Source organism: Gossypium raimondii, chromosome 13, assembly GCF_025698545.1.
Source record: "Gossypium raimondii isolate GPD5lz chromosome 13, ASM2569854v1, whole genome shotgun sequence".
Taxonomy (NCBI): domain Eukaryota; kingdom Viridiplantae; phylum Streptophyta; class Magnoliopsida; order Malvales; family Malvaceae; genus Gossypium; species Gossypium raimondii.
In genome coordinates this window covers 40,894,362-40,912,942 of record NC_068577.1, presented here as the reverse complement: position 1 = coordinate 40,912,942, position 18,581 = coordinate 40,894,362, and the positions used below count along the sequence as shown (strand labels likewise).

The 18,581-nt window shown below is 35.0% G+C and overlaps 3 protein-coding genes across 7 annotated transcripts; 2 read left to right on the top strand and 1 right to left on the bottom strand.

Moving 5' to 3' along the window:
• Positions 1–4,513: 4,513 nt before the first annotated feature.
• Positions 4,514–11,791, bottom strand: LOC105784583 (glyceraldehyde-3-phosphate dehydrogenase GAPCP1, chloroplastic). 3 transcript variants are annotated; one of them, XM_052626591.1, is made up of 15 exons: positions 11,470–11,791; positions 10,898–10,974; positions 10,727–10,794; positions 10,498–10,536; positions 9,820–9,920; positions 9,433–9,545; positions 8,299–8,398; positions 8,027–8,173; positions 7,682–7,742; positions 7,501–7,598; positions 7,268–7,410; positions 7,049–7,132; positions 6,562–6,651; positions 6,369–6,439; positions 4,514–6,009 (listed from the first exon to the last, which is right to left on the bottom strand). In XM_052626591.1, the coding sequence occupies exons 1-14, from the start codon at positions 11,560–11,562 to the stop codon at positions 6,382–6,384; spliced, it is 1,272 nt and encodes a 423-aa protein (XP_052482551.1). In that variant the 5' UTR covers positions 11,563–11,791; the 3' UTR covers positions 4,514–6,009; positions 6,369–6,381. The 3 variants fall into 3 exon arrangements, 2 of the variants coding, with proteins under 2 accessions (XP_052482551.1, XP_012465938.1); XR_001130586.2 differs by lacking the exon at positions 4,514–6,009 and having other exon boundaries at positions 6,121–6,439; positions 7,049–7,119; XM_012610484.2 differs by lacking the exon at positions 4,514–6,009 and having other exon boundaries at positions 6,121–6,439.
• LOC105784078 (UPF0481 protein At3g47200) lies at positions 4,670–5,969 on the top strand. The gene has a single exon (XM_012609864.2). It carries the CDS (start codon positions 4,670–4,672, stop codon positions 5,942–5,944), a length of 1,275 nt encoding a protein of 424 aa, XP_012465318.1. The 3' UTR covers positions 5,945–5,969.
• Positions 11,792–12,359: 568 nt separating the features above from the next.
• On the top strand, positions 12,360–18,131 carry LOC105783306 (histidinol dehydrogenase, chloroplastic). Of its 3 annotated transcripts, none has more exons than XM_052626630.1 (15): positions 12,360–12,472; positions 12,653–12,801; positions 13,218–13,339; positions 13,445–13,497; positions 13,604–13,676; positions 13,787–13,888; positions 13,965–14,066; positions 14,168–14,239; positions 14,311–14,373; positions 14,467–14,508; positions 15,302–15,361; positions 15,475–15,585; positions 16,764–16,934; positions 17,190–17,280; positions 17,649–18,131. In XM_052626630.1, exons 2-15 carry the CDS (start codon positions 12,663–12,665, stop codon positions 17,930–17,932), a joined length of 1,485 nt encoding a protein of 494 aa, XP_052482590.1. In that variant the 5' UTR covers positions 12,360–12,472; positions 12,653–12,662; the 3' UTR covers positions 17,933–18,131. The 3 variants fall into 3 exon arrangements, with proteins under 3 accessions (XP_052482590.1, XP_012464137.1, XP_012464139.1); XM_012608683.2 differs by having other exon boundaries at positions 12,647–12,801; XM_012608685.2 differs by lacking the exon at positions 12,653–12,801.
• Positions 18,132–18,581: the final 450 nt, after the last annotated feature.

Genomic DNA, 18,581 nt, shown 5'->3' with positions numbered 1-18,581 from the left:
TCACGTAATCTTTTATGTGCTTCTGAGATTGAATTAATTGTTTGAATTGGCATAGAAATATGTACAACATATTATTTTAATTTCATAAGTATGTAAGTGCATTAACACATTTACTTATTAAAATTTGTTTAATAAGTTGAATTGACATAGAGATATAGTCAAGAGATAAATGGATTTTGGTAGGTGAGTATGTTCATAAGTTAGCAAATTACCAAGTTGTCGTGAATTTATTCGTAACAACATGAACATGAGTTTAGTAATTCTAAATTAAGAAATGTAATTAATCTAGGACAATTATGTCAGCTTGATTAAAATCATCTTTTGAAATCGTGCATTGGAACTTTTTATTTATTTTACTTAGTTAAAATCTTAGTTTTTAATCACCTCCTCAAATCAAAATATTTTTCTTCACCAAAGTGTTTTTAATTGCATTCATAAATAATTCTTTTCACAGTCCCTGTGGATACGATAACTCGACATTTACTTGTCAATTTATTACTTGTTGCGATTGTGTACACTTGCACATTTCCGTCATTCGATATACACAGTTCATCACTAAAGAAACTCATTCATTTCTTAACCCTAAACAAACCATCATCTTCTCTAGAAAGGCCCACTACACTCTATCATAAGCCTTGGTCATATCTAATTTCAGAGCGAAGGAGCCATGAGACCCATCCTTTCTCTTATTAAATGAATGCAATATCTCATATGCTATAAGAATTTTGTTAATGATTTGTCTCCCTGGTACAAAAGCCCCTTGAGCTTTACCAATGCACCTATCCAAAACTTGCCTATACCTGTTGACCACCACCTTAGAAATTATTTTCTAAATAACATTACACAGGTTAATCGGTCAAAATTGAGTCATACTTGTTGCGGAATTGACTTTTGAGATGAGAACAATGTTTGTGGGATTATTTTTTTCCATTTCCTAGTAGCTATTTAGAACATGAACACAATAATTCGAGACCTCATTCCCTATTATATTCTAGTACCTTTGGTAGAATAAGGCTGGAAAGCCATCCGCACCTGACACTTTCAGCAGTTCCATGCTTTTAACCGCTTCCACAATTTCATCTTCCTTGAACTGGGCTATCAGATCATCATTCATGCTTCCAAAAATACAACGTTGAACCCTTATCAATACATGATTGCAATCTCGTATAGGTGTTGATGTGAATAACTCCTTAAAATAATCTGTAGCAATTTTTGCCATACCTTGTTCTTCACTAACCCGTTCACCATTTTTATTTTGCATTCCCCTGGTTATGTTTCTTTTCTTCCGAGAAGATGCAAAGCTATGGAAATAAGACGTATTTCAATCTCCAAAATGTAAGCAATTCACTCCCAAAATAACTCATCTTATCAGCTTTTAGATTTAGCGCAAGCTTTATCTCAATCAACTCAGCCAAAATTTCCTTATCATGGATGTCGATATTCAGCTCATCCAATCTAGAATTCAATAGGGATGTCTTACATTTTCTGTCCAACTAATTTGCCTTCGCCCAGTTATTCAGCTTTGATATCAACTCATCAAATTTAAAAGGCACATCCGACTTATCTGTTTCCCACCACCTCTGGACCTCATTATCAAAACCTTCTTTGACTTCCCAATTTGCATTAAATCAAAACTTAGCTTTTCCTCTCACCCGCTTCTTCATTCTACTATCAGTCGTATCTACCAAAATTGGACAATGATTAGAAATAACATGAGTGAGATGTTTCACACTATATTCCAAGAAAAAATTCCACCAATCCAGGTTTACCACCCTTCTATCTAACCGCTCTCAAATATTAGTCCCCGAAAACCTGCCTCTTTCCCAATTGAACCACTGCCCTAAGAATCCAAATCATTAAGATCACATTCATCTAGAACTTGTCAAAAAGACATCATTCGATTCTTATCTCGAGAGCGCTTCCTCTCTTTTCAAACAAGTACAAAATTTCATTAAAGTCCCTTACCACTAACCATATCATACTATTTTTTCTGCTTAGATGTCGTAGCAAATTCCATGACTCCACCTTACAGCATTCCTCTGGTGACCCATAAAACCCGATAAGCCTCTATGGTTTATACCCTTTTCTTCGCAAATCTCTACACCAATATGTGAAGATGAAAAATTACCTAACTGGACCTTACAATCACTTGTCTAACCTAAATATAAACCATATCTAGATCCCATAGCGTTCACATCAATTCCATTCGAAAAACCACACTTCTTCCTAACTCGTTCCATCCTTCTTGCACTAACATTTGTTTCTATAAGAAACCATATTTGGGGTTAAACATGTCTCACTTTATTTCTTAAATGCCTAACTGCCCGTGGTTGCCCTAGTCCAACTTAATATTTTCATTGTGTCTGGTCAATCTGCTTCACATCAGCCGTTGATACCTTAGAAAAAACTCTGAAATCCTTTGAATCATCCTTGTGAGAAACAATTGAATTTGTCTGATGCATCCTGTCTTTTCTTACTATCCACCATACCTAATGGGCAATCCTCCATGTCCAACCCCAACTCTATATACCCCTCATCATCTATCCATTAGTTTGGCCCTTTTTGCCTTACCTCTCAATTCTCTTTTCGTTCTTGATAAAGATGGGGGTTTTGGCTAACACATAAACTCCTTTCCTCAATGTCGCCCTCCATATCCAATCCCATCGATTTAGTTACTAGGTTGTCATCTCTCAACCACTTACTAACCTCTACTGGTGCCCTCCTTGGGGGCACTCTAATTGATAAATCCCAACCAAAGACTACCCTTACGATTCTAATGACGGTCTAACTGGACAGAATCCTTCACCATGCCCAAGTTTCCTATAGATGAAGTAGAAAAGTGTGCTTTTTTCATATTGAAATAAAGCATAATTCAAATGGTTTTGGTCAATGGCTATTCTCTTCTTCCTTTTCAGGGGTCTCCGAACATCCAACTTGACTCTAATTCACATATACTTTTTAACTCCCCTAGTTACCGAAGCAGCATGATATTCCAAAAATTCTCTAATGAAATAACCCAATTGACGCGCCATTTCCTCAGACATAAAACCCACCGGTAAATTGTGAATTTGAACTTAGAACTCCGTAAAGAAAAGCTGAACTTTAGGTTGTTTTATATTTAGATTTAATTAATTAATTGAATTGGGAAATTGTTAGAGTTGTTTTACATTTGGGTTTGTTTGTACATGGGTAATTAGGTATTGTGTACTTGAATTTGGGTTAGGTATAGACATTGGGTTGAATTTAATGTTTAATCGATTTATTCGATTTGAATATACAAAACCAATAATCAAACCGAACAAAATCAATTATTTCAGTTTATTTAATTTGAATTCCTTGATTTAATCTGTTTAATTGATATAATGCACTCCTCTACTCTAACTAGTTGAATTCTTATAACACATTATTTTAATAGTTTATGGTTTGTCTTTGTAATTCAGTTTATAACTTTTAATTTTGAATGGAAATTATTTATGTAAAATATAATAATTAGAGTGACTTAATTATTAATAAATTTATACTTTGGTCACCTAGATTCAAAAAGTTAGACTCTTTGCTAAGACAACAAATGTGGGGAAAAGTAAATTTACAATTTGTCATTAACTATTAGTAATTTTATAATTTTATCATTCAATTTCAAAAGATACCAATTGATCACTAAATTAGTAACAAATTTACTTTGATAGCATGACCTTTACACCATTAGTCTTTAGGCTAGTTCTCCATTAATGTTGCACTTGAAAATGCTTTTGAAAATGTGGTAAAAAGTAGTGTAAAAAATATGGTTTGTTAACTTTTGTGTTCTCCATTGCTTTCAAAAATTGTGGTTGAAGATTAAAATGTCTTTTTTGGATATGATAGTAGAAAGATACAACTTAATTAAGTTATATGATATTTGAATAATTTAATATAATGGTACGTGAAGTATAAATTTTAAATACCTTTCAAGCAATTAATAAAATTATTTGTAAAATTAATGATATATAAAATATTTTAAAACTTAAATATAATAAATGATATTTAAATAATTTAATATAATGTATACATGAAATATAAATTAATCTAATTTTTATATACCTATTAACTATTTAATATAAATAATATTTACCATACGCAAAAGTTAAAATCACCTGAATTTTAGCTTTAAATTTTTAGTGAAAAGAATTTTGAAACCCAAAATGTAATGAAAATAAAGTCTTCCCAAGTACTCTCAAGAAAATAATTTTCATTTAAAAAAGTGTAAAAAGTGTAATTTATTAATTTGAAGCGTTAGTCATTCGTGTAAAAATTTATAGTGAGAACAAAAATAATTTAACTGAAATACACTTTTAATTTTAAATCCAATTTTTTTCTTCCTTGTTTATGGAACCAAAAATGCTGTGAATCGGAGCTGTAAGAGAGTAATCTTTAATGGAAAACCAAAAAGTAAATAAAAAATCAGAAACGACGGCTAAAATTTTGTCCTTCTGCACAAATTGCCAGTAGTCTTTTTTATTACTTTTTGGAAGTGGACTTTAGAAGTCGCCGTAGCTTTTTTTTTTTTTCAAATGATCAACATTATTTCCAGAAAAAATCGATAAAGACTTGGACTTACAATTCCGATATCAACCTCAATCCTCAGTGCAGCTTCCCAGAAATTTTCTAATCAAGAGCCACCGGCTAGCCGACGATGGCGATGGATCTGCAAAGCCCTAATGATGATATTGTACAGCAACGCACTATGGCTTCAATGGAGGAGAAATTGCTGAAGTCCAGGCAGCGAAGGTCTCATCCCGAACCTCACACCATCTGTCCTTTTCCCGGTTCCCTTATCAAAGTCCATGACGAGATCCGATGGCCACAGTTAACATCCTTCGGCCCTTGTCGCCATCGCACGCACCGTTTTCTTCCCTTTGAAAAACGCAAGTTGGATCTTCTTGACGAGTTTCTTACTCGGACAAAAAGAAATTGGCAGTTCTACTATGAGAGATTGATGAATTCAACAGATCAAATAAAAAGATGCTACTCTGAGGAGGTTGATAAGCCTGCTGATGATCATGAGCTTGTTGAAATGATGTTGATCGACGGTTCTTTCATGGTGGAGCTCTTCCTTCAATATGAAGAGGGTAAGGATTTCACGCCGCCACCCCCATGGTCCGTCCAAACTTTGATTGCAGATCTGCTGAAACTGGAGAATCAGTTACCCTTTTTCGTTCTTGAGAACTTGTTCGAATTGTCCACGGTTGGCCCCCCGATCCGCTCTTTGTCTTATCTTGCCTTAAGATTTCTGAGTCAAGCTTTCCGCAAATCTCCAGAAATGGTGAAAGCCCAGGTTCGAAAGCCCAAGCATTTACTAGACTTATTCCGCCGGAGTCTCCTTCCGGCAACTAACTTAGATGAAGATTCACAACTAAGCAAGCACGATCGTCCGATGCACCCGATTCAAAGCGTAAAACATCTACGGACTGCAGGAATATCAGTAAGACAAAGGACAGCGAAAAGCCTCCTGGAGATAGATTTCAAAAAATTTCAAATCCCGCCTTTAGCTCTTAAAATCCCGCCCCTCGCCATTGATGATTTCACCAACGCTATCCTGGTGAACTGTGTTGCTATGGAGCAATGCTTCACGGATGAATCCAAACATTTCACTGCTTATGTATGCTTCATGAGTTGCCTGATGAAGCAACCCGAAGATGTCGGATACCTTCGTTCTGCTGACATTATCAATGGCTTTTCGCGAGATGAGGAGAGTTTCATAAACATGCTGAATGGGATTGGTACAAAAGTTGGTTCCACTTTGCGAGAATGCTATCTGTGTAAGCAATTCCGAGAAATTCACTGCTATTACAACAGTTATTGGGCATCCATTAGCCGCTCTTTCTTCCAATACAATCATATCATGCTGTACTGTTCTTTGCTACAGATTATCGTCAGTATTGTTGGCTGGCGTGTCTCTGGAAATTAAGCTGCTTTCCTTGCTTTTCCTTTAATGGTTTCCAGTGTATTTCTTCCAGAGATTTATTCATCCATCTCAAATGCATAAAACAATATACCTTTAACGAGTACCAATTGCAAAATTTAAACCTAAATGTAGGACCTTCAAGTATCACCCACAACCATAGATATCACCATACCAAATACTTGAACAATGAAACCGAATCATGCATTAATTTTTAAATATAAGAAACCGGCCAACATTTTTATTTTTATTTTTACAAAGATAATGCTCATACTTTCAGCACCAAACACTGTCGTAAGGTTTCATTCCATTATTTTAGAATAGCATGCGGTATGGGATGCCCAACTCATTACATGGACAAGCATTCCAAACAAGAAAACCATTGCGCACACTAAAATTGCAGCAGCGTCGCTCAGTTTCAATAGCATACCTTGCTAAATAATTTACTTGGGTGTTGATCCTACCAGTTCCATGTGCTGTATTAGGTTGACTACTCGATTGCTGTAATATAATTTTAAGAAAAATAATTCAGACAAGATGAATTCTCAAATATGCATTTCAGTGGTGATCGTCGGCATTGCTGAAAAGGTGGCTGTCCGGGTGTGAGAGAGATGAAAACATACCTGTAACCCCACTCATTATCGTACCATGAAACAAGCTTCATGAATGAATTGCCCAACCCTATCCCGGCTTTGGCGTCGAATATGCTTGACCTGAAATAAAACAATCCCATTAGAACCTTAATTGCCAACAATTAAGAAATAGGAAAAGAAAAAGAAAAGGGGCAAATTTTCAATACATAAATAACTGACAGCAAAATCTATATTAAACAGACATCAAAGTCCTTAATAATACTGCAATATTATATAAACCAACTGAATAATATCCTACCATTGCTCCTTAATCATGGGGGGAAAGGGGGGAAAAGAAAAATTAAATGATCTGTTCCAGAAAGATGAAAATTCCCCATAAGCAACAAACACACTAGGACCCTTCACAACTAAATTATACGATAGAGATAATATATCATGTGAATTACATAATATATCACAGCAGAGCAAAAGGCAAATGCGGGATGGGTTGTACATTAGAGAGAGAAAGATAGAATACCTTGGATCACCAACAAAATCACTAGAGACAACATCCTCATCTGTGTATCCAAGAATGCCTTTAAGTGGCCCCTGTGAAGCACGCCTTCAAATAAAATTAAGGTAGAATCTAAGTGAATGCGGAAAACACTTAAGAAGAAGAAGAAGAAATAAACGAGAATGAATTGAGACAATAGAAGGAACAAGGAAGATACTTAAAGCCAAAAGTTCGAAAACTCACTTTATGGCTGCTTTGACAGTTTCATATGAGGCACTCTTTTGAAGTCGGCAGGTTAAATCCACAACAGAAACGTTGGGTGTAGGGACACGGAACGCCATTCCTGTAAGCTTCCCATTGAGTTCCGGAAGAACTTTTCCAACAGCCTACAAGAAAAACACAAATCATTATTTAATTTTAGTTACAATTATTCTCAAAAACAGTGCTGAAGTTATCTGGCGATTTCCCTCTTATACTTTTGCAGCACCAGTTGAACTGGGGATGATATTTTGCCCAGCTCCTCGACCGCCACGCCAATCTTTCATTGAAGGGCCATCAACAGTCTTTTGCGTTGCTGTATATTAAAAATTACCACATTATGAAAACAACACAATATCATCTTGTGTGAGAAAAATTAGGGGAAGACTGACTTGATACCTGTAGTTGCATGGACTGTTGTCATTAAACCCTCAATAATACCGAATTCCTCGTGAACCACCTGCAACATGTTATCACAAAAACTAAGGGAAATTGCCAAATTAAAAGAAAACCAGATGTTTCATGGGGAAAATGTTCAGATGATAAATACTGTCAAATACGGGCAGATGGACCTGCCAATCGGCATGAACCCAAAACATACAAAAGCAAAACTTCATACGGTCAAACAAGTCACCATGTTTAAGTCTTACTAAGTGTTAAAAAACAATGGAAATCAGATTTTGTTTAAATTCGTACTTTACAAATAAGATTAACAAAACCTAAAATCTGAGGATGCAATTATACCTTGGCAAGTGGAGCAAGACAATTGGTAGTGCAACTAGCATTAGAAACTACGTTCATGCTTGGCTTGTAGGACTTCTCGTTTACTCCTACCACAAACATAGGGGCATCTGTAGAAGGGGCAGAAATTACAACTTTCTTGGCACCGCCCTGAAAAACAGATTAGTAAAAGTTCAATTTGGGGTGTTTCTAAAAAATGCATGCTCTCACAGGTGGCTTTTGCTATGTGCTTGCTTTTATATGATAATACAACAAAGCAGGAATATTTCAACAACCTTCATATGAGCAGAGGCCTTAGAAACTGTAGTGAAAATACCAGATGACTCAACAACAAACTCAGCCCCAAATTTGCCCCAAGGGATCTCTGCAGGGTCCCTGGTCGATATCATTAAAATGTTATCCCGAGTTGAGATAATTTGATAGGAAATGGTTTAATCAAATGAAGTAACAGGATTTTATGTTGTTATAGTTTATGACATAAGAATAACACATGTTAGAGAGCTATGACACACAAACAAGCAATATGGGTGTTGAGGGGAGGACGGTCTCGCTCTAGGAAATATCTTCTTGGAATGTAGTTTGCGGAGCCAACCAACTTCTCGTTAGAGAAGGTATTGTGCCCAGAGTGTTTATGCTCGGTTTTATTTTGAGGTTTGTTCCCTGACTCTAAGGAGTGTCCAATGGGTTCACAAAGTTTGCGGAGCGCCTCGTCACTAACCAAGTAAAGTGCTTAAATATAAGTATTTGCTTAGATTAATTAATTCAAATTCATATATAAAATGGTTTTATTTTTATCTTTTTCCTGAAATATTTTGAGAACTTAAATTAATTTTTATGGCTTAATGCTCACTTTAGCCCTTAAACTATACATGTTTTCTTACTTTGATACCTAAATTTTTTTTTGGCTCATGAAATCTAAAATTGAAAAAAAGTTTAACTTAACATTTTAAAATTAAAAAATTAAAAATATAAATTTTAGAAAGTTTTAATAACTTTAAAAATTGAAAAAATTTATATATTTTAAATATATATATAAAATTTTGAAAATATTTAAAATTAAAAGGAAACACCTATCAACGTCCACTCAACACTAGATAACATCGGTCAACAGTTGGTCAAAATCAAAAGTATTTTTAAAATATTTAATTTTTAATATTTTTATTTTTGAATTTAAATTTAAAATTTTTAATTTTAATAAACCTATTATCACGTTGCATATTCAAGTTAGTTGGATGTGTCATGTGACATATTCTATTGGTGTCACATCTCCCCATAGCATCCTTCCATGTTAGCACTGTGTCCATGTTGGACACTAGTATGATACTGGTATGAGGAGGTTCGTGTACATGCTTCATAGTGGGAAAGCACGTTCAATTTTCAAAGAAATCAATAAAGGACCAGAACCATACCTTTTGTTTACAACATGTATTTGCTTGCCATTAATCTCCAAGGTGGACTCATCCACAACTCTGATCTTTCCCTTAAAGCCTCCATGAGTTGAATCGTATTTAAACATATAAGCCTGGATAAAGAACAAAAGATGATGGTGAATAATAACAACTGTTTAGTGGTGTGAGAAATTATAACAAGTGCCATAAACCTAAACACAACAACCCCAAGCTACATAATACACTTAACAAGTTAACATCAACGAGCATCTACAATTTATTGATTCTGAGTACACGTAAAGGAAGTTCTCCAGGAGGCCAACAAGAAAAGAGAATTTTCTATGTCAGAATACACAAGTCTAAAATTTTTCTATATTGACCAAACCAAGTGCAAATGGGCATGCTTACCATGTACTTAGCATCAATAAAAGGATCATTGACTGCTACCACTTCAATATCATCCCTTGAGTTCGCTACTCTTAAAACCAACCTTCCAATACGACCAAAACCTGCAAAGATTCATTGTCAAAAATGAGTTGTTTCAAGATACATCATGCTATCTAGAGCAACAGGGACTTCCAAATCAAGATTAATCTACTTGGTTTTGGACTTTAACACTTGAAATAAATATTTTAAATAGAATTTTAATTCTCTCCCGCCATTACCACAAGCTTAGCAGACCATTCAGTAAGATCTCCAAATGCTGTTAGCTACACCTACATCAAAATACACTTCCTAAACACATGACCTACAGCAACTGAACCATTGGTCAACAGCTAACAGAACCTTATTGATCTTAAAATTGATCGGAACAAAAGTGTAAGCATTAACTGAGTTCCACTTGTGCATATTGATTCTGATACTTTTCAACCATATATATTTTAACTGTATATGTGAAATTATAAGCTGAAGTTCTGGATAAATTATTGTTTGTCAAGAAGGAGGTGCCTATGGTACCTGCCCAAACCCCATCCACGCTTACACACAAACTAAGCCTAGGATGCTAGTTCACTGCTATTTTGCAAGCATACTGAAAGCAACTCAAATAAAGCAAAGTACAAGCTTGATGAAAATAAGAAAACATACCATTGATTCCAATCTTTGTCTTCCCGCTTTTCCGTGACTCTAAACAAATGAGAAACAAGCCAAAAGCAGAACATCAGTGCATACAACTTCTGAAGTAATTTTAGGAAAACTAAATAAGCCTATTTATTGCTAGCCAAAAAGGAAAAAAATAAGCCTATTTATTCTTTTTTACCCTTCCCTAGCATAAAAAACAGTTGATATAAATTAAAAAAGTTTTTCAAATTCTTACTTGGAGCCGCGGGAGGAATTTTGGCAGCAATGGCTTTGATAGGCTGGATACTCCTTAAATTGCATTTCCTGGACAAATGAATAATTTTTAAAACCCTTCAGTATCTGAGGAAAAGACCAAATAATTGCAAACTGAAGCAAATCATGATAAGGCAGTTCGGGATAACTCAACTGTAAGGAAACAGACGTAGTCGATAATGCAGCACCAAAAATGGAGTTGAGATTCCCACTAAAACCAATGCTTGAAACCTGAACAAAAGAGCATTATCATTCAGGATTCAGATTGCCACAAAAAATGAGTTGGATTCCCCATTAAATAATACATCATTAGTAAGGAAACAAGTAACTAAAGAAACTGATTTATTCAACATGAGTTTTTCAAATTTCCCATATTCGCCAAAACAACGTAAACGACTTAACAAGTAATGTTTTCTCACCAACCAGCCTAACAAAATGTAAAAAAGTCGAAAAGTAAATATCTACACAGCAATCGCGGCTAAACTAAATAAAACATGAATGACAAGGTATTGTAATTCTTAATACTCTGTTTGTTTCCCAAGAAAACGTACTACAAAAGTACTAGGGAAAGAATGCCTTGAAGTTGCACAAATTTCATTCATTCAGCATAAGTTCAGCTCAGCTGATTATATATTTCCCTTTAAAGGCACCAAAAAAAAAATGGAAAGGAAAGTTTGTCAGCCATTTTAAAAGTTTTATGGTGCTGATCAGGAGAAAGTGGAGGACCTTGAGGCGATCAGAGGGTGAGAGAGAGAGGTCGGAGGCTTCGATATGAAAGGAGGCTGCGGCAGTGGATCTGATGAGAAAAGAGAAAGCCATTGCGGAAGCGCTCTGTCTTCGGAGAATGGAACTTTTTCTTTTTTCTTTTTTCTAAATAAAATGAATGAGAGATATTAAAATGCAGAGTGGAGTTTGTTAAGAAGGATGAAAAGCCAACGCTTTCTCCGAGTCTGAGATTTGCCTAACTGTTTTCCCCTCTCAATTTTGGTTTCCTCCGAAACAATTGGAGAGGTTATTGCAATTTTGCAAGGTTTCACAGTTCTATCACTTGGATAAATCATTAAAATTAGTTGCCCTTCATTTAATTTAATATTCACAATTTAATCACTCTAAAATCTTTCTTTGTTTCAATATCTTAATCCATTCTCATTTCAATTCATCCAGTTTAATCTAAATAATCATGCAATTTTGAATTGAATTAATTTTCAATTAAATTTATTATATATAAATATTTTTATTTTTAAATTAGTGAAAAATATAATAATACAAGTAACTCTATTAATTGTTAATCTTTTAATTAAAATATTTAAATTAAAGATAATTATTTGATACACTTGCTGTTTAGAATTTTAACTATACTAACGAAATTAAAATTTTATCATATATTAGTTAATTTACGACTCGGGTAAAAGGTAAATTGATTATCTTACAATAAAAAAAAGTTATTTTTATGGATTATTATTTAATAGATGATGAAATGAAGTTAAAAAATGGTCATACTGATGTTATTGTTTTATAATATGCTCATAGATTTAATGAGAATGTTGATTGCTGTTTTAATTTCGACTATGCAATGTTATTCGTTCAGCCTCTAGTTTGTTTTTCTCTTCTTTTTTAAAAAAAAAAAAAACCTTTGTTTTCATTGACCTTTTTAGTGCTTACGGGTAGAGTGGCCAAAATCCTCTTTCAGTCTCGGAATCTTTCCCCTCTGCCACTTCTATATTCTCAGGTAACTCTCTAGATCTCTCTTCTATTCCCCTTTCGATTATACCCCTCATTGATTCCTTGTTTAATGACTTTCATTCATCTCGCAATCAAACTCTTCTTTTATGTGGTGTAGTTTAAAACGAAAAGACCTCTTTAAAATCCTTTCTTCTATTTTTATTTTTATTTTTTATTTGAGTTGAAGGTGGTTGGTTATGGATTCTCAGCTTCTACGACTTAACCCACCCAACAATCTTTCTATTAAACCATTACACTCCCCCCATTTTCCTTCCTTCGCCGCCCCTAGTTTCATCCGTCTTTCCTCACTTTCTTTTCCTTCAGCTACAGTCACAGGTACTTTCTTGCTCGAAATATTTTAATTGTTATGTGAAAATGTTTGCTGTTCGCATTCCGTTTCTTTTACTGATTATACATCCTTACTGGATTTTTCCAATGCTCTGTTTTGTTGGTGACATCCTTGCATTTGCCTCATTAGTTGTATGAATCGTTTGATGAAAACTTCAGTTAATCTCATTTGCCATAAACTTGTTTTGGTAAAACGGTACTACTTATTTGTTCATTGCATCTGAGCATTTGACTCAATATTTTTTACATGAATCCTTTGCTCAAACCAGGGTTTGAATCTCATTTTTCCATAAAATTGTTCTTGTTTTGTGCTTGATAAAAGATATTACTTGTTCATTAGCGCGTGTACCCAGTTTAGGAAACGTTGAGAAACATGTGTCTTTTTCTATCCATCACTATTGCAGGATCGGTTTGTAAGAGAATAAGGTGTGCAATGAAGTCTTATAAGTTATCAGAACTTAGTCATGTTGAGGTAGAGAGCTTGAAGGCTCGTCCTCGCATAGATTTTTCTTCCATATTCAGTGTGGTGAGCTTGTCTCGTCTTTCCTCTATCTCCTTTTGCTCTTTTCTGATACATATCTTCATTCAGCCCCTGCTGGTTTTAAATTTTCTTATATGGTATGCTTCTCAGATCCAACCAATAGTGGATGATGTCCGCAGCAGAGGCGATGCTGCAGTTAGAGTGTCGGTGCTGCTTACAGACTTTGCAGTCCTTTTTTTTATTTTTCTGTGATCATTTCTAATAATGTGGTTAAAAACGTGGTTGTTTGAAAATATATTCATTGTGCAGTTATACTGAAAAGTTCGATAAAGTTAAGCTAGAGAAAATAGTTGAGAATGCCTCAGAGCTTCCTTATCCAGAGGTACTTTTTATCTGAAAAATATTCTCCTTGAAATCTCATTAAACTTCTAGTTTGTTTGTTGAATTTATTTTATATCCATTGCCTTTCTTTGCCATGCTGTCATGTCTCAGCTTGACCCAACTATTAAAGAGGCATTTGACGTGGCATATGACAATATATATGCATTTCATCTTGCTCAAAAGTCGGTGGAGAAAAGTGTTGAAAATATGAAAGTAAGTTAATATTTCTGCTTTCTTATGGCATAATCCTTATATTGTCAACATAATAAACATCATAGTACTCTGATAGGGTGTTAGATGCAAAAGGGTTGCTAGGAGTATTGGTTCTGTTGGTCTTTATGTACCAGGGGGAACTGCTGTCCTGCCTTCAACTGCTCTAATGCTTTCTGTTGTAAGTTGATGAAATTGACTACATTAGATATATATCCAGTTTCCTTTCTGTTCTATGGTAGGTCTAGATTTATTTGACATTTGGCTTATTCCTCACCCCAGCCTGCACAGATCGCTGGATGTAAAACTGTTGTTCTTGCAACTCCCCCAGGCCAAGATGGCAACATATGCAAGGTATTTTTTTTTATTGCTTTTATTGAAATTAAAAATAATGAAAGAGAATGCTGATCAGTATTTTGCTATAGGAAGTGCTCTATTGTGCCAAGAAGGCCGGTGTAACTCACATACTTAAAGCTGGTGGAGCTCAGGTCTGAGAACAATGAAGATATGCTCACTCATCCTATATTCGAACGTTAATATTATTAGATCTTAATACTTTTTACTTAAACTGAATTTTACAGGCCATTTCTGCTATGGCCTGGGGCACAGAATCTTGCCCAAAGGTAATGATTCTTTGTCAACTTTTTCTCAGTTCTTGAGTTTTAATACTGATAGATATTTATGGAAATTTTGAAGACATATGGGTAATGGATTTCTTGTGTTTTCTATCAGTAATTAGAAAGAAATTGTCCTTCCTTTCGAGTCTTAACTGATTAATCAAATTCTTTTCTATGTTCTTGCTAAGATATCTGTAACCTGAATTTTATACGTTCTCTCTTTGACTAATTTACATTTTATGTATTGAACTATTGATGTTATGCCATGTGGCTGGAAAATTGCATTAGAAGCCTTCAGTTTTTTGTGTTGAGTGTAATTTAACTAATCCTACAAAAATGCAAGTTTTCAGCAAGACTCATCATGCATGGTTGGTCAATTTCTCTTTCACAACTTTCTGTAGGTGCCTGTGTGTGGATAATAGCATGCAGTTGTGAAAATATAGGTAGTATGGCAAAATATTGATTTTAAATGATGCTGAACCATATCTTTCAGAAATTGTAATGATGATCAGAAAACTATTAATAACTAGTATATTATCAGAAAGCTACAACAGGTTTATGGTTCTCTTTATTACCATTTGAGCATGTATAGTAGACTAAGAGAAGTCTTATACTCTATGTCAAAATAATTCCACAACAGTTGATAACATAGTTCTAGACTTCAAATATGATTACCTGTTGAAGGCATGAAAACTCTGACAAGATAGCATATATTTTAGGAAGAAAGATAAGATTTTATTTATCATGACTGGGCTTTTTCTGCTTTTTGTTGGAGCTAACAATTTTGCCTTAATTGCAGGTTGAGAAAATTTTTGGACCTGGAAATCAGTATGTAACAGCTGCAAAAATGATACTCCAAGTATGATTTGCTTTCTTTTTGAACTTGTACTTAAGTTCGATCCAATCAAACAAAGTTGTAGACATTGTCCTCTACTTGATTTGATTTTACCTTTTGTTCCTGTTTCCCTGCAGAATAGTGAGGCTATGATTTCAATTGACATGCCTGCTGGCCCTTCAGAAGTTTTGGTTATTGCTGACAAACTTGCCAGTCCTGTACATATAGCTGCAGATTTGCTATCCCAGGTTTTCACTTGTTTTTTAGTTCTAATTTGCTACCTTTTTACTTAAAATTGTATCTTGAGCTGTTGTTGTTTGTCTTTACTATATCGGTGAGTGATCGAATTAGCAATATCAAGTTTTTTGCTGTTTCATGAAATACTCCATCAGGACAGCAAAGATTGTGTAATTTACTTGATCAATTTAGAGAACTATATCTGCTATAGGGTTTTCTTTTGGCCTTTATAATGAACTAGTCTGGCTTTCTTTCTGTAAATCAAGATGCCAGAACCTATCAAGTTCAAGGTCATTTTGTGCATTGCAATCTCAATTGTTGTTATTTCTGTTAATATATAATTTCAGGGCTGTATATTGTAAATCACTATGTGTGATGAAAGAACCCTTTTTTCTTTCCATGTTTAGGAGGTAAGAGTTATTCATATGAACTGTAATCAGGCCTATTTAAACCAGAAGAGGATATTGAGTCGTAGTTGCCAGAGTGATTCAAGGAATTAGATCTTGCTTTGTAGTTATAGTTTGACTATTTCCTGGTCAAGGATCAATCAAGCTTTTCATCGTTCAAAAAGGGGAGATGCTGTGCTTGATCATCTATTGTCTTTGCTTCTCAGAATTGAGAGCTTGTTGAGCATGAATGTTTCTCATTTGTGTTGAACTCGGTTTAAGTTTCTCCTTGTATATGGAGGGTCAAGGCCTCATATGAAGAGTCAGAGCAACATAAAGTCTTTGACAGTTTTGGGAGGCTTTTCTCCTGCACTATATGTATATATATATATTTAATTATCCATGTTTTTGTCTAATTTTCAATTTTCCCGGGTTTTAGTTTTCATTTTAAAATGGAGAATTATTTGTTAAACCCAAAACTTGCAAAGTAGACTATTCAATCCCTCTCGTGATACCATGTTAGATGCTTCTTTTGTTCCATTGTTGGAGAATAAAGCATAGTGTTGATAATTAGTTTGCTGCTTTTGTGGCCCCAAGGGATGTGTCACTGGTTAAACTTGGGATTTTCAGTTTACAACCATCAAATTTGAACCTTGGGAAGGGAGGGTAGGTTTATGGGGAATAGAACATGGTTATCTTCCATTCTACAGCCCAAGCTTCAGTTTGCCTTGATCTGTACAGAACATAAAGAAGCTGTTTCTATTGGACTTGATGTATGTACTGAATAAAACTGCTATTTTCAGGCTGAGCATGGACCTGATAGCCAGGTTGTTCTTGTAATAGCTGGTGAGGGTGTGGATCTTAAAGCTATTGAGGAGGAAATTAGTAAACAGTGCAATAGCCTTCCAAGGGGAGATTTTGCTTCAAAAGCACTAAGCCATAGTTTCACTGTTTTTGCTCGTGATATGGTTGAGGTTGGGTTCCATTCTCCTGCTGTTCATCTATTTTGATTCCAACTTTCATGCAATGACTTTACGTGGTGAAAATTTATCAAGGTTTAAAGGACAAGCTTTTATTGTACATGGCTAATGTTTAGAAGTTTGAGTTTTTCCCTGTTCGGCTTTATTTCTATTTGGTTCTTGCAATCATACAATTCAAGCGTATAAAATATCTTGTACTCTGCTTTATGCTCTGCTTTATGGAATTTCTCATGAACATTTTCTTTTTAGGCAATCTCCTTCTCAAATTTATACGCGCCAGAGCACCTGATCATAAATGTGAAGGATGCGGAGAAGTGGGAGGGTTTTGTTGAGAATGCTGGTATTTTGCATCTTTTGGTTACATTATTTTATTATAGCTTTTTTATGTTCTCATAATGATCCTTGTGATAGCTGTCAGTATCTAGTTTAACAATTCCCCTTTTCAGTAGCTAACTTGCTCTGTCACTACGACGTTATCTTGCTCCAACATTTGAATTACATGTCCTCCCTCATTTGCATATTTAAAACTTTCCTACAAGTTTTGTACTTCTTCTTGTGTAATTGGTTTGAGATCCAAGTAGAGAACATGCAGGTTTTATGTAATTGGTCTTCAAGTAATGTAGCCAACATAACAAGTTCACCTCTGCCAAAACTATATTTGTTGAGCTTGATTGCGATTTCGGTAAGCTCTTTGCCATGTTCCTGCAGGTTCCGTGTTCCTAGGGCAGTGGACACCAGAGAGCGTGGGAGACTATGCAAGTGGGACCAATCATGTTCTTCCCACATATGGCTATGCGAGGATGTATGGTGGGGTGTCTCTTGACTCTTTCCTGAAGTACATGACTGTTCAATCTTTGACAGAGGAAGGCCTGAGAAACCTTGGCCCATATGTGGCCACCATGGCTGAAGTTGAGGGGCTTGATGCTCACAAACGTGCCGTGACTCTCAGACTTCAAGATATTGAAGCCAAGCATTCTTCAAGTGTAAGATGATACGCGTCAAATCAGATTGGATGCTATTTTACCTTGTCTGACAGAGCAAAAATTTGCCTTCTAAATATTGTACTGTAACATATAATCCCCTTGAACTGCCGTGCATGCAGGCGGTCTAGAGACTTGGGTTTAGTCTATTTTTCCATCTCATTGGATAATACCAAATAAACTCATGAATGGATATCAGCTTTTGGAGATATCAGCTTTGAAATGGAAAAGTTGTGGAACAAGACAAGAAAAATAATATAGTTAGGCGTTTCTGTTGCTAGCACGAGAAAAGCATACTCTTTTGCTATTTGTTTTATGGCCTGAGATTGCCCGAGAATCACTCAAGAAAAATGCAGTCCATACAAAGAATACAAGGAAAATAACGCAATGCGACAATGGGGGGTTTTGGCTGATTTTCTGCTTTTTCTTGCAAAAGAAAAACATATTTTTCACACACCATAAGAGTTATTTGAGGAGAGCAATTTTTCACACAACTTGCAACATCGGCAATCATAGAAGCATTCTGGGGAGTGTTTCTGACCTTCCTTTAATTTTTGCAAATTGTCACCACATTGGGGACAATGTAGAATTAAGCAAGGGGTATAAATTGCTTATTTTATTGTTATTATTACATAACTATCATGTTGCATTTGCTTTTGAG

What these genes read in the sequence shown, in the direction of transcription:
- LOC105784078 (XM_012609864.2), top strand. Translation starts at nt 4,670, where the DNA reads ATGGCGATGGATCTGCAAAGCCCTAATGATGATATTGTACAGCAACGC.
- LOC105784583 (XM_052626591.1), bottom strand. Translation starts at nt 11,562, where the DNA reads ATGGCTTTCTCTTTTCTCATCAGATCCACTGCCGCAGCCTCCTTTCAT. An exon ending in GACAAAGATTGGAATCAATG is followed by an intron (nt 9,921 to 10,497) that starts GTATGTTTTCTT and finishes GAATCTTTGCAG; the next exon opens with GTTTTGGTCGTATTGGAAGG. An exon ending in AACAGTCCATGCAACTACAG is followed by an intron (nt 7,599 to 7,681) that starts GTATCAAGTCAG and finishes TTTAATATACAG; the next exon opens with CAACGCAAAAGACTGTTGAT.
- LOC105783306 (XM_052626630.1), top strand. Translation starts at nt 12,663, where the DNA reads ATGGATTCTCAGCTTCTACGACTTAACCCACCCAACAATCTTTCTATT. An exon ending in CTGCTCTAATGCTTTCTGTT is followed by an intron (nt 14,067 to 14,167) that starts GTAAGTTGATGA and finishes TCCTCACCCCAG; the next exon opens with CCTGCACAGATCGCTGGATG. An exon ending in TTGCTCGTGATATGGTTGAG is followed by an intron (nt 16,935 to 17,189) that starts GTTGGGTTCCAT and finishes TTTTCTTTTTAG; the next exon opens with GCAATCTCCTTCTCAAATTT.